This window comes from Coenobita brevimanus, chromosome 61, assembly GCF_032717465.1.
Source record: "Coenobita brevimanus isolate Jiangsu-jjx chromosome 61, ASM3271746v2, whole genome shotgun sequence".
Taxonomy (NCBI): domain Eukaryota; kingdom Metazoa; phylum Arthropoda; class Malacostraca; order Decapoda; family Coenobitidae; genus Coenobita; species Coenobita brevimanus.
In genome coordinates, this window is record NC_137014.1 from 27,375,675 (window position 1) to 27,400,282 (window position 24,608).

The 24,608-nt window shown below is 42.0% G+C and overlaps 2 protein-coding genes across 2 annotated transcripts in view; one reads left to right on the plus strand and one right to left on the minus strand.

Moving 5' to 3' along the window:
• The window catches only part of LOC145403623 (uncharacterized), a 124,378-nt gene extending 104,802 nt beyond the window's left edge, over window positions 1–19,576 (plus strand). The window contains exons 3-7 of the mRNA XM_080275298.1: window positions 8,803–9,201; window positions 9,914–9,991; window positions 10,369–10,488; window positions 11,936–12,226; window positions 19,481–19,576. Of these exons, the coding sequence (XP_080131424.1) occupies window positions 8,803–9,201; window positions 9,914–9,991; window positions 10,369–10,488; window positions 11,936–12,178 (840 nt within the window). The 3' untranslated portion in view covers window positions 12,179–12,226; window positions 19,481–19,576. The remainder of the gene's footprint in view (window positions 1–8,802; window positions 9,202–9,913; window positions 9,992–10,368; window positions 10,489–11,935; window positions 12,227–19,480) is intronic.
• Window positions 19,104–24,608, minus strand: part of LOC145403724 (uncharacterized) — a 208,742-nt gene continuing 203,237 nt past the window's right edge. Inside the window, exons 9-11 of the mRNA XM_080275404.1 lie at window positions 22,333–22,473; window positions 19,399–19,573; window positions 19,104–19,225 (exon numbers count right to left, since the gene is read on the minus strand). Coding sequence (XP_080131530.1) covers window positions 19,104–19,225; window positions 19,399–19,573; window positions 22,333–22,473 — 438 coding nt within the window. The remainder of the gene's footprint in view (window positions 19,226–19,398; window positions 19,574–22,332; window positions 22,474–24,608) is intronic.

The following is a 24,608-nucleotide window of genomic DNA, read 5'->3' on the forward strand; positions in this document are numbered from 1 at the left end:
GAAGGACGCAAGTCTAGAGTGAGAGCAGTGGAAATGAGTTATTTAAGAGGAGCCTGTGGAGTCATATGGAGAGATAGGCTGACGAATGAGGATATAAAGGAACGTTGTGGTGTTGATGTGGATGTGATAGGAAGAGTTATGAGGAACACACTGAGGTGGTTTGGCCATGTGGAGAGGATGGAGGGTGAAAGACTGACGAAGAGAGTGTATGTGAGTGAGGTGGAGGGGGGAAGAGGGAGGGGGAGGCTGAGGATGAGATGGAGGGATGGGGTGGAGAGGTATATGAGAGAGGGAGGTGTGAGTTGGGAGCAGGGCAACGAAATGGCGGAGGACAGGGCGACTTGGAGGCGATTTGTTTGTGGCCACCCAAATGGGATTGAGGCGTCTGGCAATAGATAGATAGATAGATAGATAGTAGCTGTAGTTTGATATGTTGGTGAGTGCTTGTATGCCTTGTGGTCCTAGGTGTTTAAGGTGAATGTTGCTTATGTTGTCTGGTCCACAGGCAGATGAGTGCTTGAGGTTGTTAACCCGCCCTATCCCAACCACTTTTCCACCACTGACTCCCCCCAATCCCGACCATTTTTTTCTTTTTTTTTTTTTGTTTTTTTTTTTTGTTTTTTTTTTTTTTTGCTCAAACCTCCGCTTTTGGTGAGAAACATCGAAAATTCATAGAGAAATCGCTCACCTGAGGTTTAAAATACTCCATACAGGTACCTCCTTATCTTACTGAGTTTTCTAATAGGCTGGCACCAAAGAAAACGAGTTCTATGGGAGGATAACTATTTCACACCGCTCATAAACGGTATTTATTTATTTACTTTGTACGAATTTATATGTAGTACGAGAGTATATTGGTTTTCAAGCAGTAATGTAGGCATTATAAGCATTGTTTCACACCCTAATACCTGACCTTTTTTTGCCACATTACCTGATCATCATTTCTGACTATTTCTTCCTCTAATGCTGTGTAAAGTTTTTCCTCCACATTGTCATTGATTGGGGAATCACTCTAGCCCTGAATTTCGTACCGTGGCATGACATGGCTTTACTGGCCAGGTCACTGATAACAGGTGAATTGCTGAGACAATGGCATGCAGGGGGGGGGGGGAGGAAGTCATGCTGGGTAAGGCATTGTCCCTGCCTGGCATCTTGTAGAGGAAGGTGTCACGTGTATACGTACCAAAAGTCACCCGTGAAAATTGAAAATTGTGCAAATTAGGGACATTGCAATTTATTCGCGTTTATGTACATCGACAGGATTGGCAGTGACAAAGCATGTGGACGTTAAAGAACGTCGACGGGACGCCGCGGGTTAATGATGTGCTTCGTCTGGTTGTAAGTGAAAGGTGCGTAGTCTGGGTCTATGGGGAATTGTCTCTTATGTCAGATGATACATCGGTCTTCGGGATGGGAGTTGAGATGGCTGACTTGTGAAAAGTGATTGATGAGAGTGTTTGCTTGTTGTTTCTTTGTGGGTATTGTGTCTGTTGTTGTGATGGCAGCATGTGATTGTGTGGTGTTGCCGTTGGAAAGTGTGATGCTGTTTAGTGTTTTGTAGAGTTTGCTGATGTTTGTTTTGTGGTCAAGTGTTTGGAGGTAATTTTTCCAGTTTTGTGTTTGTTGTTCTGATATTTTATTGTTTATTTGAGTGTTGAGTTCTTGTATTTGTTGTATGGTGTCTTGTGTATGGGGTGTTGGGGAGTGTCGCAGTGTGTCCCGTTGTCTGATGAGGCCTTGAATTTCTGGTGTGAAGTTGGGGTTGTGTCTCTTTCTGTTGCCTCTAGGGATGTGTCTTTTGTCTGTGTTTCGTATAATTGTATTGAAAGTGTACACAGCGGTATTGATGTTTGTGATGGGTGTACTGTTTAGTGTTTCGATATGTTGTGTTGTTCTGTTTCAGTTACAAAGGCCTCCCAGTTGGTTGTCTTATAATTAGTGTATGTGTGTTTGTGGCCAGCTGGGGTGATTCTGGTTTTGGTAGTGATGATGATTGGGAGGTGATCAGAATCTAGGGTTTTGACCACTCCATGATGTAGTGGGGGGGAGGTTTGGGGAGCAGAAGGTGATGTCTGGAGATGATGGGAGGAAGATGGCTTGGTGTGGGATATCGGTATTTTTTTTTTTGTTTTTTTATGCAAGGAAGAAGGAACCAAAGGCCATGAGCCCACAATAACAGTTCCCTCCAAGAGAAAAACAAAATACAAGAGAGAGCCAAATTCAAGATCCGTTCATTTTGAGATGCCTGGACACAGTGCGTTTGAAAGACTGGAGATCATAGGCAGCAGGAAATACAGAGAGAGGGAGACAGTTCCAGAGTTGACCTGTTGCATAAATGAAGGACTGGGAGTAACGGTTAACTCTTGCATTAGAGAGTTGGACAGAAAAGGGATGAGAGTTTGCTGCTAGACGGGTGCTACGCGCCCGTCGTAGAGGTGGAGGAATGCATGCAGACAGTTCAGAGGAGCAGTGACCATTAAAGTAGTGATAGAAAAGAGATAAAGATGCAACAGTGCCTCGAAGAGACAGACGTTGAAGGGAGTCAGTAAGAGGAGGAGAGTTAATGAGACGAAAAGCCTTTCACTCCACCCTATTGAGAAGAGCTGTATGTGGGGAGCCTCCCCACACATGAGAGTTGTACTCCACACAGGGGCGGATAAAACTCCTGTATAGAGTCAACAATTGTGCAGGGGTAAAGAAAGAATGGAGTCGGCTTAGCACACCCAATCTCTTGGAAGCAGATTTTACAAGAGATGTAATATGATCTTTCCAAGATAAGTCCTGAATAAATGAAACCCCAAGCATGTTCAAGGATGATGCAGGATTAAGCTGAATATTATTAAACATTAGTGGGTATACCTGTGGAAGATTTAGACGGGTTGATAAGTGTAAGAACTGAGTCTTAGATGCATTAAAAACAACAAGATTATTTTTACCCCAGTCAGATATACGAGCCAAGTCAGACATTAGGTGTGCCATAGCCTCATCCCTTGTTTGTTGAAGTAACTGCTGAGATGGGCGTTGCGGGAACCGAATGGAAAGGTGAAGGGTGGAGTCATCAGCGTATGAGTGGATAAGGTTAGATGTACAGCTTAGAAGGTCATTGATGAATAAAAGGAAGAGAGCTGGTGATAGGACAGAGCCCTGAGGAACACCACTGTTGATAGATCTAGGAGAAGAACGATGGCCGTCTACAGCAGCGGCTATAGAACGACCAGAAAGGAAGCTAGCGATGAAGGCATAGATAGAAGGATAGAAACCGTAAGAGGGTAGTTTGGAAATTAAAGATTTATGCCAGACTCGATCGAAAGCCTTTGAGATGTCAAGTGCAATGGCAAAGCTTTCGCCAAAGTCCCGAAAGGAGGATGACCAGGAGTCTGAAAGGTAGGTGAGAAGATCGCCAGTGGAGCATCCCTGACAGAACCCGTACTGACAATCAGAAAGAAGGTTGTGATAGGAAAGATTCCTTAAAATTTTTCCATTGAGAATTGACTCGAAAACTTTTGAAATACAGGATGTTAAAGCAATTGGACGATAGTTGGAGGGTTGGGAGTGGTCACCCTTCTTTGGGACTGGCTGAATAAGAGCAAACTTCCAACAAGAAGGAAAGGTACAAGTTGACAGACCAAGTCAAAAGAGTTTGCCTAGGTAGGGTGTAAGCACAGAAGCACAGTTCTTAAGAACAACAGGAGGGACTCCATCAGGCCCATATGCCTTGTTAGTATTGAGGCCAGTGATGGCAGAAAATACATCAGCTGAAGAAATTTTAATGTCAGCCATGAGGAAGTCAGAGGCGGGAAGTGATGGAGGAACAGCACTGGAATCGTCTAAGGTGGAATTGGAGGAGAAAGTCTGTGCGAAGAGATCTGCTTTGTCAGTAGAAGAAATAGCTACAGAACCATCAGAGTAGAAAAGAGGAGGGAAGGATGATGAGGTAAAGTTGTTAGAAAGGTTTTTGGCAAGGTGCCAGAAGGAGCAGGAAGAATCCGAGTTGGAGAGTTGAGAGCATTTAGTACGGATGAAATTGTGTTTAGCAGAGCGAAGAACAGACTTAGCACGATTCCGGGCAGAAACGTAAAGATGATGTGATTCAGGGGTGGGTTGGCTCCGGTACCTTTTGTAGGCCCTCTCCTTGTTGTGGACAGCATGAGAACAAGCGTGATTAAACCAAGGCTTTCTTGCATTAGTCAAAGGATATGAGAAAGGAATGTATGCTTCCATGCCCGAGAGAATAACCTCCTTAATGCGCAAGACACCCTCAGATGGCTCTTGGCCATGGAAGCAATAATCATTCCAGGGAAAATCAAAGAAGTACTGCCTGAGGGCCTCCCAATCCGCGGCTCCAAAATGCCACAGACGACGTTTCTCTGGAGGGTCCACAGACTGTACCGGAGTGATAGGACAGGTTAAGGTGATAAGGTTGTGATTGGAGGAGCCCAACGGAGAGAAAAGATTAACAGTGTAAGCAGAAGGATTAGTTGTAAGGAAGAGGTCAAGTATGTTGGAGCTCTCTCCAAGGTGGTCTGGGATACGGGTAGGGTGCTGTACAAGCTGTTCTAGGTCATTAAGGATAGAAAAGATGTAGGCTTGTTCACCAGGTGGATCAGTGAAAGGAGAGGAGAGCCAAAGATGGTGGTGAACATTGAAATCTCCTAGAATGGAGATTTCAGAGAAAGGAGAAATGGATAGAATGTGTTCCATCGTAGAAGTAAGATAGTCGAAGAATTTTTGACAGTCAGTGGAATTAGGGGATAAGTAAACAGCACAGATATGTTTAGTCAAAGAATGGCAGGAAAGCCGAATTCAGAGTGTAGAGAATTCAGAAGAATTGAGTTCAGGAACACGAGAGCAAGACAAGTCGTTGCGTATATATACACAACAGCCACCTTTGGCTTTGAAATGAGCATAGAGAAAGTAGGAGGATACAGAAAAGGGTTTGCTGTCAGTTGCCTCAGACAGCTGAGTCTCAGTTACAAAAAGAAGGTGAGGTTTAGAGGAGGAGAGGTGGTGCTCAACAGAGAGAAAGGTAGAGGAAAGGCTGCGAATGTTGCAGAAATGAAGAAGAAGAGAGTCAGACAGTGGTTCCAGGCACCTCGAGTCGTCACTGGGAGAGGGGCGGAAGGTGGGGGCGTTTATGGTCCCCCCCTCCTGGGGGGGTTGTTGACATGCCAGGCCGACGACTTGGCGTTGAAATCACCACCCAGGATGATGTTGGGTATGTTAGTGATGTGGTGTATCTGTGAAGAGTAATTGTGTGGTACTGTGGGGGACGATTGGGGGGGGAATGTATGTGTTAGCGATTGTTATGTGTGATTTGTTGCCAGTGCGTATTTTAATTGATTGTATTTATGTTGTGGTGTCACGTGGGGGGAGAAGTGACTTTGTGTGTGCACTGGTATCTGCAAAGTTGATGGATTTGTGTACCAGGGTGATGAGTCCACCGCCACCGCCGTCGGTCCGGTCTTGTCGAATGGTGGTGAAGTTATAAAATGTCGGTGTTTTCTGTACTCTGAGTAGTTTTTTTTCTTGTAAGATGGCAGTGTGTATGTTCTGTTGTTTGATGAATTGTGTGAGTTCATGTTTTTTGGTGTTTATGCCATCTATGTTTAACTGAAGGATGTTTATATTGTGTGTGCAATGTGTGTTGGCTGCTGCAGCATGTGGGGGAGGTGGTGTGGGTGGAGGGGAAGGGGTAGGAGGAGGTTGTGATGGAGGTAAGGGTTGAGGTGGATTAGGATGGGTTGGAATGGGAGTAGTTGGGGGACTGGATGGTGTAGGAAGAGTCAGTGGGTTTGGCTGTGGAGGTGTGAAGGAAGTAGGAGTAGGATTGGAAGGGGGGTTGATGGGTGGGGGGAAGGAGCATAAGGAGCAGGTCCAGGTGTTTGTGTAATGTTTTCTGGATGCAAGTGTTGTGCAGGTGTAATGGGTCCAGTTCTTGCAGGAATTGCACTGGACTGAACCCTTTGTCTGTCGGCTCGACGTGATAGGTTTTGAGCATGTTGGACATATGTATTTGTTGGTGGCTCCTGGATTGCTCTCAATGTCCTCGGCTAGAAGAAGTCGTCGAGAAATGACAGCCGGAGAGTCATTTCTCGGTGTAGAAAAAACGGTGTTGTTGTATGTATTGTGTTGGGAGATGTGGTACTTGCCCGGGCGACCGAAGACACTCCCAGGTACTCGAGCCCCGTGAGGGGCCGGGGGGGTTTCCGGTGGTTTGGCCCCCATGCTGTTCTCCTCTTCTCTTCAACAGCCTCTGGGGGGTAGACCCACGACAAAGACGCCACCGCTCCAGGTCTGCTAAGGTGGGGTATCATACTGTGATGGATCGTATAGCCGGGAATGCCTGTACTTTCATACAGTGATGGATCGCATAGCCGGGAATGCCTGTACTTAACCCCTAAAGTCCTAATCGCATCAATTGATGTGATTTGAGTTTTATACCAATATGAGTAATTGTTTTGCTAAGCTTAGTTTTTTCCAGATGTATTTGATGATTTTCAGATTTTATTTGTTGGCTTTAGTAAGTTAGCCTATTTATGGGTGTAAGGCTTAGGTTAGCTTCTTTTACAGCTGTTAGGCCATTTAGATTGACTTTAAACTTGTTTTTGGGCTCATTTGGGTGGGTTTTGAACTTGATTGGGGGGGGAAAGCCAAGGCTGAAAAACACATCCCATTACTTTACATGTTAATGCTACCCCGATATATGATACCCACCCTAACGATGGGTTTTTACCTAACCAACTGCATTGTCAAACTGGGGTATACCTGTATTTCACATTCAACCACTTTTGCACCCTCAGGCACCTCACATCACCATTCACACCCCTTACATTCCACGTTGCAACCCGTACCACGTCCTTTGTTCGGTCCTTAATTGTCACCTGTTGGTCAGTCCTGGTCTGAGGCTTCTTGTTTGTATTTTTAGTCATTTGTTTTCCAGGGAAGGGCACTAACCCTCCGCCAACCCACTTGTTGTCACAAAGGAAATACGTGTAGGTTGGACATAAGGTTACCACCCAGCGTTGTAAATGATTTCCTGGTTTACGGGAAATCATTTGGCTTGCAACTCAATGCGGAGCAACCCTAAAACAGAGTACCTTCACAGTAAGTGATTGGATGATGGGCTTTTCCAAATCCCACATGTCCTTGTCCTTGTAGTGCTTGTATTTCACTTGCCAGATACATGGATGCATCTTCAGCAGTTCTATAAAATGCACGGTGCTGTCCCTTGACCATTTAGTACCTGTACCTTCTTCTATCACTGCGTCGTACTGGAGATAAAAAAGAATGGTAACGATACAACTCCTCTCAACAGAGGCCAGACAACTACTGTGAGGGCATCGCCACATCGAAGTGCGTGCTGTTATCATGAAATGCCCTTCGGCCAAATTTGTCAGAAGCGTGCAGCACAGATCCTTCGCGGCACAAGAACCTGACTTGGGCAACATGACGTGCAACACAGTGTGCAGCATGACCTCTAATGTGGACAGAGCCTGATGGTCATGCAGTACACTGTGTTGCATGTCCTGTTGCTCAACTTGGGTTTTCGTACCACGGAGGATCTGTGCTGTGAGCTTCTGGCAAATCTGCCCATGGGGCATTTCATGGTAACATTAAGCTCTGCGATGCCCTCAGTAGCTGTCTGGCCTCCATTAAGAGTAGTTGCTGCTTGCACCATATCATTTTTTTATTCTTTTTCTTTTTGGCACAAATTAGTGCCACAGTGCTCCACATCAGTCTCTTGCACTGCTGCTATGTTGGTATCTCTCCTCCTCTTCCTCTTGCAGCTCAGTGGTAGCTGGTGTGCACTGCCCATTGCACTAGTGTGGACATCACCTGCCTCAGCAACATGAGTTGGGCAACATGACTTGCAACAGAGCGTGCAGCATGACCCCTAGTGAGGACGAGGCTTTAAGCTCAAAGTTGCTTCTACACTATGCTGGCTAGTTGGTGTGCGATTTTAAAAGTTTGGTTTCCTCTTAGACAGACCTTGAATATGTCCTTAACACCTTTAGCCTTTTCATTTTTTTTCTTGCTACCACCACATGATACAGTTCAGTTTAGTGAGACCTAGTTGTGAAGAGGGTATAAGCAGTATCTGCTAACTTCTTCAATATATATATTGTTTTTCACAGTACTGTATTCTTGGTGCTGTCAGGGAATTGAGTATCTTCCTTAAGTTTGGTGAACACATTGTAGAAAAACTAAACCATCAGAAACACACATACAGTACTGTATTTTGGTTATGTTTTGCCACAAAACAGAAAAGATGGTTGATTCTGACCGTATCATCAGATGATTCCATATAGGAGAGACCACGATGGTCTTTAGAGTTTAAGCTTAATGAACTTCAGTAGTGTTGGCTCAGGGTTCCTCCATCTCAAAGAGGGTAATAAACAACTGACTGACTGTAACCATCTTTGCTGTGCAGGTACAGTACAAAGAAACAGTTACACCTTCAGTACAATTATGTGTTCTGATTCCTACTACCACTATATGACTGTGCTCGACTTCAATGAGAACCCTGGTAGTGAAGGGATAAGTAGTAGTCTACATAAGGGATCTCTCCCAAACTGAATAGACTCTATATTACTGGGAAGATAAAAGTAACGTCAGAAAAAGATGCCATCATGGAGTGGCACTACTTGGTTATATAAGCATCCCTTCAACTACCTATTCCCCAGAAGGAGAATGGCAGACTGCAGCTGGGCAGTTTGAATCTCCAGTCCATCCATTTCATGTTCAGATGAGCCAGGGATCACAGCAGCGACAGGAAAAAATTAATTAATGGAATTGTTTCAGTTTACCAAGTTCGGCCACATTCAAGACATCCCTAAGGAGTTCATAACCAAACATGTGAGGCTACATGGGCGTGTCAGATGGGTGGGCACAACCCTTCCTGCTGAGAATGTCACATCCCTAGCCATGCCCACACCTGCCCTGCCACTGCCAAAGGATGGACAGGCAAGGTCTCAACCTTCCCCTAACCTCACACCTTCAGAAATCACATCCCACCAAGTTGACGATGAAAAACTGAGAGAAAATGTGAGCACTGCTGAGAGTACTGAGGGGATGAGCTTAAGCAAAGATAATAGAGGGATCTACGAGGGAGCTGGGGAACTCCATCCCTGGGAGAATAATATTGATCCAGATGTTGCCAGAATACACTATGAGGAGGATCTGCAGCCTCTCTACCTCCAGGTACTGTAATAATACTGTATTGATATTCACATTGGAGAATGAGGCCACTACAGATACAATGATTTTGTGTTTACAATGCTTGTCCACCCCCCCCCCTTTTTTTTTTTTTTTTTTTTTTTTTTTTTTTTAAGGCAAAGTTTCAAGTGTACCTTTATTTGTGAAGAACACTGTGGATTTGCAGCATAGCTTTTTGACTCTGGCTTTGTCAATATGAAACACTTCTTATGGATGTGTGTACAGTAGGAGTGGTGAAGGGTGCACCATCTCAGAGTTTTTTTTGTTTTGAAGAGCTTTATGCTGGCCTGCATGTTTCCTGTAAGCCAGGAAACCATTTTTAAGACTGGGTGGACTGTATAACCAACCCATACGTGTTCCCTACATGTCAAAAAGTGGATTGGTGGAGGGTTAGTGCCCCTCCCTGTAAAACAACTAACTCAAAGACAAACAGCCACCCCTCATGGGATTATGGCTTCAGGCTATAGATAGACAGATGTTTCATTCTGCATGGGGTGTTGTCCACACTGCACAGTCTGTTGACATCTCTGTTCACTCACTTAACCCTGAGGTAATTCTGTAAGACCTTAACAACTCCTGGAAATGAACATCCTTTCATCGAACATCCTTTCATATGGCTGATGCCAATAAATCGGTTCAAGAGAAATATTTTCAGTAATACTGTTTATCTGTTGTGTACTAGTAGTTTCTCTTTCAGGTGGAGCACACTCCTGTCATACCACTGCTGCAGCGGCGCAGCAACAAACTGCTGCCACTTCAGCTGGGTGATGTGGAGGTACATTAACTACTGTACAGTATACTGTACTCCTTTACAACTGATCATTTCTTCCTAATAAATATTTTTTTAATGTATTAGGATTTTTTACTGTGCTTAGATGGTGTGGGCTTGTGGAGAGATTGGATGCAGTTAATTGTTGAAAATGGGGTATGTGAGTACAGTATCTAAGTGAGTTTGAAGGGGGGAGCAGGCAAGGTATGTAAAGAGGGTAAATGGATATTGTACATAGTGTGTCAGAAAGCAAGGTGCAGAAGTTGATAAGGCTAGGAAATTAACAAGGAATTTAGTTGGTTAATGATGAATGAATGAAAAATAAACAGCTGCAGAGCTTTAATAGGTAGTTTTTCTGTACAGCATAAATTTTCTTCATACAGGTGACAAAGGAGGGGTTTATGGTGACACGGGAGTGTCTCATGGAGCAGCGTATCTGGTTTACCCTGATATCACATGAACCTGAAGATAATGTTCTTGTAGCATATGTCAGACCAGCCAAAGTAAGTTATGGAAATAACAACAGCCAGATCTATCTCAATGGGTATGCTGTTGATTAGTTTTCATTGTCATGCTATTCTTTTCTTTGCTTTCTGGACCATGTATCACCCCACCCTCAGGTGGAATAGGATAAAGACATACTGTAGGGATGATGATATGACAGTCAATCCCATATTACCTTCTTCATGGTATAGGTAGGGGCTTGAGGCTAGGATATTGTAGTTTACATACACACTGTAGGCTAATTCTGGTGGTAGGTGGTAGCGATCATCATCCACTCACTTGATGTAGTGCAGCCTACTTCTTCCTTTGCCTTTATCATTCTTTTTCTGTGTTTGCCAACCTCACCTCCTAGTTCTGTTATCCATCCTGCCCTTTTTTATTATTCTCTTTCCACTTCAGGTAGCTCTACATAGAGTGGCAAGCCTAATGATTTCCTGTAATCCAAGAAGCCATTTACAATGCTGGTGATAACCTTATAACCAGTTTATGGGGTGACATGGAGCTTACTATGGTGCCCTTTAACTCGGTGGAGACATAAATTCATACATCCAGGAACCAAAGCTCAACACTATTCCTGCTTAGTTGTGGCAAGATGTTGTCTACTGTAAAGGAACATCAGTTCACTGCATGGGACAGCCCTTCAGGGACAGTTGATGGATTTGCTTGGCCAGACAGACCAGAGCTACAGTACTCAATAACAGCATACATAATACTCTACATTAGTCCCTACTCCCTTTACTACAAGTGGCCCTCATCCACCTATGCCCACTTAATGTCCTGTATAATATATTTTTTATCTGCAGTGTGTGATCTATTTAGGTTCCTCTTGGAATTCTGTTAGTGTTTATACAGGAGGGATTTTGTTATATGGCATCCTCTTGTACTCTGACACAAAATGTATACTCTAAGTTCTTTTTTTTAGTTGACCATTTTTACTTTTTTTTTTAAAGATTTCTGTTGCCAGATTCATAGATAATTACAAAATAATGCCTTTTTAAAACTACATTGTTACCAATAAAGCTGGTTCACCACCATGCCTCAGTTTGCAGTACCAATTGGATGGAATACAACATAATAGTTTATAACACATACCTTACTTAGATTGTGGACTGCCTGTACCGTACTGTGTTGTATATAATATGTATTTCACGACTTCCATAACCCCTGGTGTCCTATTATTCTCTAGATAATCAGTTTACCAAATCCTTCAATACATTAAGCCCTCACTATATGTCAGTGATATGCTTCAAAATATAACTTTCCATACAACTGGTACTGCAAATTATAGGAAGCTGAAAAATCAGTTTTACTGACAACAGTGGAACTTTAACAAGCTATTTCTGTAAATTACTGTGGATCTACTTGGAAAAGAAAAAGAACAGAAATAATGGAAATATATAAAGAGGACTTGCTGTACCTGTACCTGAAATCTCTCTGATGCCACAGCTGCTTCAACGCCGGAGCATCAACGAAGAATTGGTGGGAAAAGGATTGGCTCTGGCAGCACCCATGGACCTTGCGCTGCATGGGGATCAAGCATATGCCACACACTATCAACGTCTTCTCCATGCCCAGGACCGTGCAGAAAAGAAGCGGGTTGGGATGTGGAAAATCCCAGAGAATCATACAAGTATCCTTGCTAAGATTTGGATGAAGATACGTAGTTTGTTTCAAAGAAAGGATGTGTAATGATGGGAGTTATGTATTTTGCCCTACTGCATGCAGTCCTCATTATAGGTAAATTATATGTTCTAGCTTATTACAACTTTTTCCATACAACTGGAACTGAGATTTGGGGCAAAAATGGCAAATCAGCTTGTTGACTAACAACAGAAATTTAACAGAGAAATGTTTTCCATATTTTCAGTGGACTTGACAGCTAAAAAGAACTGAAACAGGTGATACATTTTATAGTGGGGACTTAATGTATTTGGTTTCACCCAGGTTCTTTAAGACTGAGATTACAGACAGATGGGGACAGATCATTCCCTCACGTCCAGTCACTCATATTCCTCTTCATACATGCATAAAGTGTAGAATTATTTTACTGCTCAGTGAGAACATACATTATTACAATACAGGAGTAAGACAGAATTCTGATTCTGTCTACTACAGCTACAGCACTGGTATATATTTTAGTTACAGCTTGATGCCCATGGATAATTTTCATTGTTATGCACTTGAAAATAATATTACCGGTATTGCATCTGTATTATACAGATGCTCAACTAATATATATATATATATATATATATATATATATATATATATATATATATATATATATATATAGTGAAAAATTATTCATCTTTGAAATGCTGTTGTTTTCTTCAACTATATGGGGTCTAAACTATGAAACTGTATAAATATGGATGGGTTAAGTACTTCATGGCACATGGACTACTTTAATTTGTGTAACATGAGACTATCTGCTATTGTGATATGCACTGCTGTCAGAATATCTTCATATTAACATAAGGTGATGTGCAATATGGGATTAATGCATATCCATCCTCTGATATGCATTCACTGACACCATGGGAACTCCTGCACCAAAAAAGGCCATTGCAGTAACCTCTTGTTATTTCAGTTTTCATTGCTGCGAAGATAACTTTTTGGCATGTGAAGAACATAGTCCTTATCTTGCATCTATGATTATACAAAATTTGGAAATCATCTCAATTTCTCACTACAACCATGACAGTAAGCACAACACACCATAGGCACAAAATTATCAACTTCTCACTGCCATCCTCTAAGTTTCAGAAAAATTAAAAAGGACATTTCCAGGAGTATCCTCCCTCATCCTGCAAAGTCATCTTTTTCATGTCTGTTATGACATGGCTCATTTATTTAAAACATACTCTTACAAGGTTTCACTTGTGTTGGTTTTGCTGGTAATTATTTATTCCAAATAAGACCAGTCCCTTAATCTTCCCCCAAGGAGCCATTTGCGTGTATTCACTGCTACTTATTGACATCATCACCATTGGGGGGGGGGGAGCAAATGCTCTGGGACACATAGTCTCACTCACCCTCCAACTCTACCCACAGGGGTCCCTTCATGCAACCCTCCAGGTGGCAACTCTTTCTCCCTCTTAGGGCCGTACTATAAAAACCAAGAGTTTAGGCAGTTCAACGCCGATGTTCAGTCATCAGACGTTCCTGAGCATCAGTCATCCTTACTATAAAAAATCTGGACTGTCAGTCTTGGCGAAACCCAGTTCTGGCATTTGAATGCCATGAATCGCTAGATTGGACGTAAATGCACTGCATGAGCGCCAGCAGTGCTCAGATTTTGAATTTTTCTTCTGTTTAATAAACCAAACACTTTGCTAACCCATTCTAAACTGTTATTTTTATGTAGGAAATAAGTATATATGCAGTAGAATTAGTAACAAATGATGGTAGAATGCATAATGAGGATGTATTTACAAGCAAGATACAGTTTACTGTATAGGCTTAGAATGAACTTTGATTTTCCTCATTTTGCAGTTATTTTGCAAGAAGTAATTATTGAGATTATCCAGATTTGAATTTATATGAGCAAATAGAATGTATTATTGCATGCGTCATAAATTTCCACATTATGTTTCCGGCCATCTCACCAGTCGTGAATTAGGCAGCAGTTTATCCAGATTATGTGCACCTCTACTCATGCAGCAGCATATCATGTGTTCCTAATATTGCAAGATGTAAATACAAAGTAATTGGAGAAATATTTTTAGCAGAGAAACTGCTTTACTTCTTTACAAAACTAGTTGAATGGTGACATTCATTGCAGCACCAACACATGAGGGATGCAGTAACATTCCTCCATTCTTTTTCAGCAACTTCATTCCACACCTATCATCCAGCCATGACTAGCAGACCATATTGGAAAATATAGGTTATATGCATGTACTGCAACAGTTGTGCATTCAGTTTCTGTATAAATAGCTATAGCTTATTCCCCACATTACTGTCACCTTCCTTGTTTTAGGTATTACTAATAAATTTCCAGTTTAGCTCAGTAATTGTACTACTCTGGTACTCACATTTTTTATGACCTTTCCCTTTAAGCAGTATGCAATGATTTCCTAAGTTACATGGTACAGTATTTCTTTTTCTGTCCCAGTCTGCTAGATATGCTTTCCTCTTTCCCCAGAAATCATTCCACCTCTATAGTACTTTCATCCACTTCCATTTTGTACAGTGTTTACTGTTTTGTTTTCCTAGCTTTCTCCTAAAATGGTCATATGCTTGATGTTTGACTCCTTCACTAAATATGTATCTCATTACTTCCTGTTTGTCAGTCACTGCATAACTGCACCTTTCATGCTTTTATATAAACCTTCCACCTTAACCAAGATTCCATGCCTTTCCAACATCCACCTACTCCTCCATTACAATAACTGTCATTTCTTTCTAATTAACTGCTTACATATATATATATATATATATATATATGGTACAGGCCATTTCCTTAGGCCTGTAGCTATTTACAAGTATGAAAAGCTCTTGTTTTTTTTTGTTTTTTTCCTTTTTATAAGCTCATGTAATAATCTGCATTTACTAACAAATTTTGCTTGAAAGCCAACACACATATGCTCAAATCTGAGTGTTTGATTGAAACAGGTAAATATTTCAGCCAGCATCCTAACCAACCAATTCACTCATATCGCATTACCTTACCTAACCATCTTAACTACATAAGTTTATCAATTTGTTCTGGTGCAAAAATGAATTACATATTGCAATAAAGAACTTAAGTCATTGTACATACCTGCTGGTACTGGTGAAAATTTTTTTTACCATTTTCTATAACTTAACCCATAGACTTACCAGTGACGACCTGTGTCATCATGCGTTTGTCAACCTCTGACGACAGTATGACGACTTTGCCTGTCATCCGATGTAATCTCTAAAGAAATATTTAGGGAGTCGTCATTTTTGTTGGATGACGGGCAAAAGTGAGCGAAGCTAAGCCTGCCACAGCTGGTGTGTGCGTGCTCACTTGGTTTGCTCGGCTCAGTGTGGTGTGAAGTTCCTCACAGGTAGGATGTACACCTCTTGACCTCCCAACAAACACTTATGCTCCTTTTTCTCAGGTATACTATATATGCGGCGTTATTATTTAAGAAAATACAACATATAATGCATTATTGGAAAGGAAATTTATTCTGCTACGTACTGAAGCAAAAAATATTATTACTTCTTGTATAGTTTTTTTTTGGCGAATATTATTTTAAAGGACAGTGTAAAACTTTAGCATGTCATCTAACTTCTACTCACTTTTTTTGCATTTTATGTTTTATACATTGTCTTTCTGGACATTGTACAACAGGGCAAAACTCTTCATCTTCAAAATGAGACCAAAGTGGCCTTTCTATGATGAATAGTAACTTTCCTATGAGTGTCAGAAGTAAAATATCTATACGCTACTGTTCTGAGAGCTCTCGAGGGACAGTTACGTGCACAGCCAGAATTTACACTCCTCCCTTTATGGGATAAGGTTAGCTGTGTAAGAGAACACTAAAACTAGTGAAAAATACAAACCTAAGTAACCATTTACCAACACTGACCCAGCTCTATGTGTAACTTCTGCCATGCAATATAATATTGTATATACACTTGTCTTATTCATCATTTATTTCATGATGTTTCATAGGCAAGATTGTCACACAAGGATATTGTTGGTTAGAGGCAGAAACTTACTGGCTCGCCCTGAAATGTGGTAACTACAGCACTGAGCTGGCTAACACACAAACATTCAAACAGTTGCCATTTAAAAAATCTGTTGAGAAAGTACACAGGCAGTCTGAACGAAACTAGGAAGCACAATTTATTCTCATCAATAATCAAGCAATCAATTGCCAGATGCCATAATCCCGTAAGGGGTGGCCATTGACTTTGAGTTACTCGTTTTACGGGGAGGGACACTAACCCTCCACCAACCCCCTTGTTGACATGTAGGGAGCACATATGGTTTGGTTATATGGTTACCACCCAGTGTTGTAAAGGGTTTCTTGGCTTACAGGAAACCATTTGGCTTGTCACTCAATGTAAAGCTACCTGTGAAGGAAAGAAAAGCAATAAGTAGCGACAGGAAAGATGGGAGAAATAGGAAGAGAGGAGGGCAGGCACAGAAAAAAAAAAAATAATAATAAATAAAGGCTGAGGAAGAAGTAGGCAGCACTACAACAAGTGAGTGGATGATGGTCGCCACCACCTACCACTATTTATTCTCATAATTCCAATATTACATGCCAAGTTGCCATCTCACCACCATGGAAGTTATTGTTTTCTCATATTCGTTACAGAAATGTTTAGTCTTGTTAAATTTTATGAACAGTCTGTATTTCTCATTTATTTTAGCTGGCTAAGGAAAATTTTATTCCTGAATTATTCAGCGTTGCTAAATCGAAAAACCAGCTATCGTATATATGAATATTTAAATTTGTTATACGAAAGGGGGATCTCTTGTGGCGCTTGTCCTTTCTCATTCTAATACTATTTTATGCCATAACCAGGTGACGACTGCCCGGCGTGGGCAGAAATTTATTTATGGTATGAAAAACAGGAACATCAGACACTCACATTCGTTAATACTGATGTTTAGCTTTTATAGTACGGCCCTAAGTATCTCTCAACTTGAATGATCAACCTGCTCCAGCAATGAGTTCTGTGACCTTCCCCTTTGTCTTGTTCACCCCAAAGAGATCACCCAGTGGGTAGGGTCAGCCTCAGGTAAACAGACCACATACATTTATAAATGAGATTGATGCTGACGATGTGGGTAATAGGCGTCAACTGTGTCTCGCAGATTTACCTACCCTACTTGGTTGTACCAGTGATATCCCATGATCCTGCCAAGGCATTTAGTACCAAAGGAGTCAGTTCACTGCTTTAACCCCTAAAACGCGGATCGTCGCGTTTGCGACGCTCGGCCATAAGGGCAGGACGGCGGGTCGTCGCGTTTGCGATTTTAGTAAATTTTGAATAACCGCGGGCAAGCAGGCTCCAGCTGGTATTGTCTATCAGTACCACCATCCTCTAGCTACAACTAGCATACTTTACCTTTGTACTACTGACCTCAGTTGTTGCCAAATATTGCGTTTTCCCCCCGTACCCCCCCTACCACGGCCCGGCCAGCCTGGCTGTGATACATGGCAGCGCTCTGAGCGCTCAGAACTGTAAATCTGCGATCTCCTCTCACAAGCAGTTTATGCTACTAGGAAACGCTTGTTTCCCCAGTTGCAACACTAGCTTTTGCCTCTGTTTAGTGTCAGTTTACTGCAGGCTTTCAAAGTGAGATTATGGCGAGTTCTAGCTCTTCCCAGTCAGTGCAAGCGGCCGACAGGAACGAGAATAAAGTGGCGGACGTAAGGCAGAATAAAAAGCGCGCCGTGGTGATCTTTTGGGAAGTAATATGATTGAAAATAATGTAGTATACATGTTTTTAGCTGTGAAAATGGAAATGTTTGTTGAGTGATGGGAAAACCGCCACCACAATGCATGTCGGCCATACGCTCCGTTGATTTTAGCCTTATTTTTAGTGCTTATTGTACAAATACGGATTCCTAACTACATTTACGTTGTAGTATAAAGTTTACTGTGACAGAATGAGGCTGTGGTAGAGGGGAAACCGGGTTGCTGGAGGTGTGAAAGTGAAAATTTGGTTACCCAACTTTGCAAGTCTCCACAAGTCCTTGGGTAGTCCACGAAGGCTCAACACCTGTCTCTGGAGAAAGCTGAATGTAAGTACTATCTGCCATAGCAAGTATAATGTTCTAGGGTTAATCTCTGATTTTTGGCGAATATTTTCCTACAGGTACTCAGACCGCGATACAACCCCGCCACTCGGGGGGGATCGACTGTAAACACCCGCGTTTTAGGGGTTAAGTCACTGTTTAGTGTCCATGTCTCACAGCCATGGAGTAAGACAAGGAGCATTAGTACCTTGAAGATACAAATTCTCATCCTTCTACACAAAGAACGGCAATGCCAAATACCCGAATCGAGTGCATTCATAACACCTTAGGTCAGACCAACAAGACATGAAATCTTACCATCTGATCCTATCATTGTTATTTATCACACTACCAAGATAAAGCAAATCTTTCCATGACTTCACATTCTCACCACATGCTTGGACAGACTGAACTGCTTCATCCAACAAGCTACCAAATGCCACCTTGGTCTTGACATAAGAGACCTTTAATCCCTATGGCTTTGTATACTCATGAAATTCTTTGAGGGCACTCAGCAGTACTGCCAGTGACTAAGACAAGGTCAGTAACCCTGAAAACTGCCAGCTGATATGTGACTTCAATCACAGCCCAGCCTCCCAATCCACGCATGTGTTGAAAAGCAAAGGAGCAAGGACATATTCCTGCCTTACTCCAGTACTTACTGGGAAGAAGTCAGATGTTCCTCCTCCATACTTGACAGCATTCTCAGTGTTTGAATACAGGCCAGCAATAAAATCAGATTATCTTGGGGGGGGGGGGATCTCACAGAGTCGCAGGAGTTCCCATAGTATCTCCGAATTTACTAAGTTAAATGCCTTCTTGAGATCCACATAAGCTGCAAACAGACCTTATCAGTACTCAAGGCAGTGTTCCACAAGAACTCAGAGAGCTACAATGCAGTCAACTGTTGACTTCTTGGGTGTGAATCTGGATTCCTCAGTCCTCTGAAACTTTAGCAAATAGTCCTCGACATGCATCAGGAGAATGTGAGCAAGAACCTTGTCTGGTACATGGAGCACTATAATAGCACAATAATTACTACAGTCATGCTGGTCTCCCTTCCCCTTCCAGATAGAAGTGACCAAACTCCTTGTCCAGTCAGAAGGAATGATACCAGTCAACCAAATTGCATCTATGACTGTATATAATACCCTGATTATGGCATCGCCTCCCAACTTTGGTGTTTTGCCAGGATGCCACAAACACCAGAAGTTCTACCAGTCTTCAACCTATCCACTGCCTTTTTTATTTCTTCTAGAGAAGGCATGGTATCACCAGTTGGTGGGAGAGCTGTCTGTGGTTGTACACCAGTCAACAGAAGCTCTCCACTACGAGGTTCAGCCATATACAGCTGCTCAAAGTACTCAGCCCAATTAATCCTATATCACTCGCCCCCGACATGAGGTTATTAACTATCTATCTATCTATCTATTGCCAGACGCCTCAATCCCGTTTGGGGTGGCCACAAACAAATCGCCTCCAAGTCGCCCTGTCCCCCGCCATTTCACTGCCCTGCTCCCAACTCACACCCCCCTCTCTCATATACCTCTCCACCCCATCCCTCCATCTCATCCTCGGTCTCCCCCTCCCTCTTCCACCCTCCACCTCACTCACATACACTCTCTTCGTCAGTCTTTCACCCTCCATCCTCTCCACATGGCCAAACCACCTCAGTGTGTTCCTCACAACGCTTCCTATCACATCCACATCAACACCACAACGCTCCTTTATATCCTCATTCGTCAGCCTGTCTCTCCACGTGACTCCACAAGCTCCTCTTAAATAACTCATTTCCACTGCTCTCACTCTTGACTTGTGTCCTTCCAACAACGTCCAAGCTTCACTTCCGTACGTTAGAGTTGGTATCACAATACTGTCATGTAGTAACTTTTTTACTTCCATGCTCACTTCCCTGTTTCTTATCACTGCTTTCAAGGAACCAGCAACCTTTCTTCCCTGCTGTACCCTTTCAAGCACTTCACCCTCCAAACCTCCATCCTTACTCATCACACTACCCAAATACTTAAACGTACTCACATTTTCCAATTCCTCACCATCCAACCTCGCTATACATTCACTGACTTCACCTCTCTCAAAGACCATCACTTTACTCTTCCCTACATTCACCTTTAGGTTCCGTTTCTTACACACTCTCTCAAACTCATCCACCAAGCCTTGCAGCTCCCCTTCATCTTCACTCAACAACACAGTATCATCTGCAAACAACAGTACAGGGAGTTTCCAAACACTATCCTCTCTCACCAGGGCCACTCCAACATCCACTACCCTACCTTGTACCTCTTTTATTACCCCATCCATGTACAGATTGAACAACCATGGAGACATGACACATCCCTGTTTCAAACCAACTTTCAAAGAGAAAAATTCACTTAGTTCACCATCCACACGCACTGCAGCCTTAGCACCATCATACATACTCTTCACAGCATTCAACAACTTCCCATCTACTCCATATATTCTTAACACTTTCCACAATCCTTGTCTATCCACCCTGTCATATGCTTTCTCCAAATCCATGAAAGCCGCATACAACTTCTTTCCCTTCTCTAGAAACTTTTCCACTAAAGATCTAAGAATGAATATCTGATCTACACAACCTCTTCCCTTCCTAAAATAGCTTTTAGTGCCATTTCAAAACTGTGTAGCTCAGTTTTGGATATAACTCAACTACCTTTTACTGGTACTGCATCAGTATGATACGATATGCACTAGCTGGTATGCAAGTCTGGTAATGAAGATCTGTACTGACCAAAGACATTTTAACAGTATATAAGATTGCTTCAAGTGCCTTTAATTACAGCATATCTATAAGCTGTGCCAAATATTGCTTTCATACCTTGTACTGTACATGTATATAATTGGTGATATAAACACTCATCAAATTTAAATGTTTTGATTTCAAACCTACATGAATTTCTTAATTGATTTTCTGTGTAAGAATTGCTTCAATTAAAAAAAAAAAAAAAGGTAATGCTACTGTTTATTGAAAGTTTGATTAATGGAGACATATGTCAGATTGATGGCTACATTCAACACCCATAAGCCCTTCAAATGAGATTGTACATATTGTTCATCTTATTTGTACTGTTTCCAGATTTTATTCAGATTAAAAGACAGTGACCTTAGGAGTTTTTTCAATGTAAAGACATCTTGGGGAGTATGCTGGGTTGGTCATCTAGCTTTAAATGTAATAGACTGTAGTCCTAGCCTCAAATCTCTACACCTTAACAAAAGATTGGCTGCTTTTAGTACAATTAAGCCCTAGCAATTGCCCATACACAGGTCTGACACCACTCTTATTCCCTTGAATATGGGAACATTTTATGTAATTCTTGCTACTAACAAACTATTTAATCACCTTAAAAAGATATATATTTTTTTTTTCTAAATCCACAAGGGTGATAGGCAGCCTTCATTAACCCCTTCAATATTGAGATACCATTTGTATCTTTCTTGCCATATCCAGGTTATTGTATTCAACCAAGAAAGTTCTCTCATATTCACTGAAGGCTGTATCTTACATCTTGAGTTTTCATGTCTTGCCAAGAAAGACTGAATTAAATTGTCTGGAGATGACAAGAATTAAAAAAATAAATTAGAGTGACTGGGTTAAGCCCTTCAGTATGAGGGGATTCTCCTGAGCTATATCTATATATATTGTCAGGCAATAACAAGAATGAAATTTAAAAAAACATGCCATCACAGTTTAGGTGTTAACAGGGCATGACTACTTTTGTAATCAAGGTGTCAATGTAGAATGCTAAGCATTGTACGGTAATGCTACTAGTGAAGGGGTTAGCCACTTCACTCCACTGACATTTTATAATTTACTACTACTATCAGATCATTTCAATAAATTTTGGAGACTTTTTGAACTGAAGGAGTTACATATAGCCTACATTAACTCCTTCAGCACTAAAGATCTGTCTTGATTTGAGAAAATCATCTCTACGTAGCTATAAAGCAATAAGAAATCAAGGGTTAAAGTGGGATGGTTCTAGTGAAATAATCAAAGTGTCTGTGTAATGCACTAAGCACTGTAAGGTAATGCTGATGGACAAACTGATACTGATGCCTGTCCTGACACACCAATGACTCATCATGCGTCATCCCCGTTGTAGCAGCATCCCTGGCCTGGCCAACGCTGGGTTGGTGTGGTTGTACTGAACTGGGTTCCAACATAAGGCACTTCTGCAGTGTGGATGTGGTGGTGACTATGCACTGGCACACCTGAAACGAATGAGCAAAGGTAAAATGATAGGTGCTAGCAAGTTATGGGGACCTAAATACATAAGCAGTCTAAATCATGTGGATGTAGTAGTGACTGAAAAAGAATGTACAGTCCTTTATATTCAACTGCATGACTATACCTCTATATTATGGAGGGTCACAGCCAGAAAACCTCATCATGGTTTAGGTCAGGTTGGGAAATGATGTGTAGAGATGAGAAGTTGATGTCATGACTGTGTGTGTGATAGAAGTTTGCAGTTTCTTCTCCCAGAATCGGTAGAGAGGTAGCCTGCAGTCCTACCAGACTCAGGTTCATTTCCCTGCTGGGGCAGGGAACAGTTTAAGGATTTGAATTTCATAAAAGCAGACCTTACCGATCTACCAGAAGACCCGCCGACATGTAAAAATACCCCCGCTAATACCAATACACCAGTCCTATATGAGACAGCTCCAGCATGTGTTCAATATGGACGGTGGGTGTTAGTGCCGAAGTGGTGACATGTAGTGGAGTATGGTACGTAGAAGGACTACTGGGCCTCGTGAGCAGGCTGTGAAGCCTATGCCCAGAGTCATGGGGGGGGGGGGAATTACATCTAGGTCCTTATTTCAGTTTTAGACACAAACAAACTGAGGCAAAGGAGACTCATCCAAAGTTCCTGGGGCTACCCCAAGAACTGAACCTGGTACCTCTCACTTGTGAGGTGAGTATGCTTCCAGTTACATCACTGACATACCTGAAACATATTATTATCTGCTGAAGTGTCTGACATGATCCCTAATCTCATTCTGCTCAGGTTGATGGCCATATACTAAGGAGACTCAGTCTCATACCTAACACTTACCGAATATCATGTTATCATGACTTAATACTCAACCTGTGGAGTAGGATGGCCAAGTTCCACCAGATGAAAAAAGACCCACATATAAACACCATTAGTCAATAGTTTGATGTTCACTCATTATTAACCCCTTCTTTACCGGAAATGTGTTTTGATGTACCCCCGTACATCGCTTGTAAACATCCGTGAGACATCGGAACTGCAGCCATGGTACGCTGGTACACCCTCAAATGAATGGCAGCATATGGTCCTCAGGGTAGCCCGGTAAGGCTGTTTAAGAGGACTTTGTGATACAACAGCTCTATGTTTTGACAACAAAGACTGTGATGAAGTTCTGATGAATTCTGACACCATAAGATCTGTCATGAATGAGTTGCGGTGGCACCAATGGCTTGCTCACTCATCTGTGATGTAACCTCTTTTAGACCAATCATTATTTTATTTATAATTTCTACTACAGATACCGTACTATATTTTCTGCTGACATATGGCAAAATTTACATCCCTTGGCCTGCCTGAGAGAGTCAGTTACAACGCACTTATCCACACCACAACGCTCCTTCACTTCCTCATTTGTCAGTCTACCTCTCCATGTGACTCCACATACTCCACTAAAATAACTCATTTCCACTGCTCTCACTCTTGACTTTTGTCCCTCCAACAAGATCCAAGCATCACTTCCATACATTAGAGTTGGTATCACAGTACTGTCATGCAGTAATTTTTTTACTTCCTTACTCACTTCCCTGTTTCTCATCACTGCTTTCAAGGAACCAGCAACCTTTCTTCCCTGTTGTACCCTTTCAAGCACTTCACCTTCTAAACTTCCATCCTTACTCATCACACTACCCATGTACTCACATTTTCCATTTCCTTCCCATTCAACCTCACTGTACATTCAGTGACTTTACTTCTCTTGAAGACCATAACTATACTCTTCCCTACATTCACCTTTAGATTCCGTTTCTTACAAACTCTCTCAAACTCATTCACCAAGCCCTGCAGCTCCCCTTCATCTTCACTTAACAACACAGTATAATCTGCAAACAACAGTACAGGGAGTTTCCAAACACTGCCCTCTCTCACTAGGGCTGCTCCAACATCCACTGCCCTATGTTATATCTCTTTTATAACCCCATCCATATACTGATTGAGTAACCATGGAGATATGACACATCCCTGTTTCAATCCAACCTTCAAATAGAAAAATTCACTCAGTTCACTATCCACACACACTACAGCCTTAGCCCACTCATACATACTCTTCACGGCATTCAACAACTTCCCATCTACTTC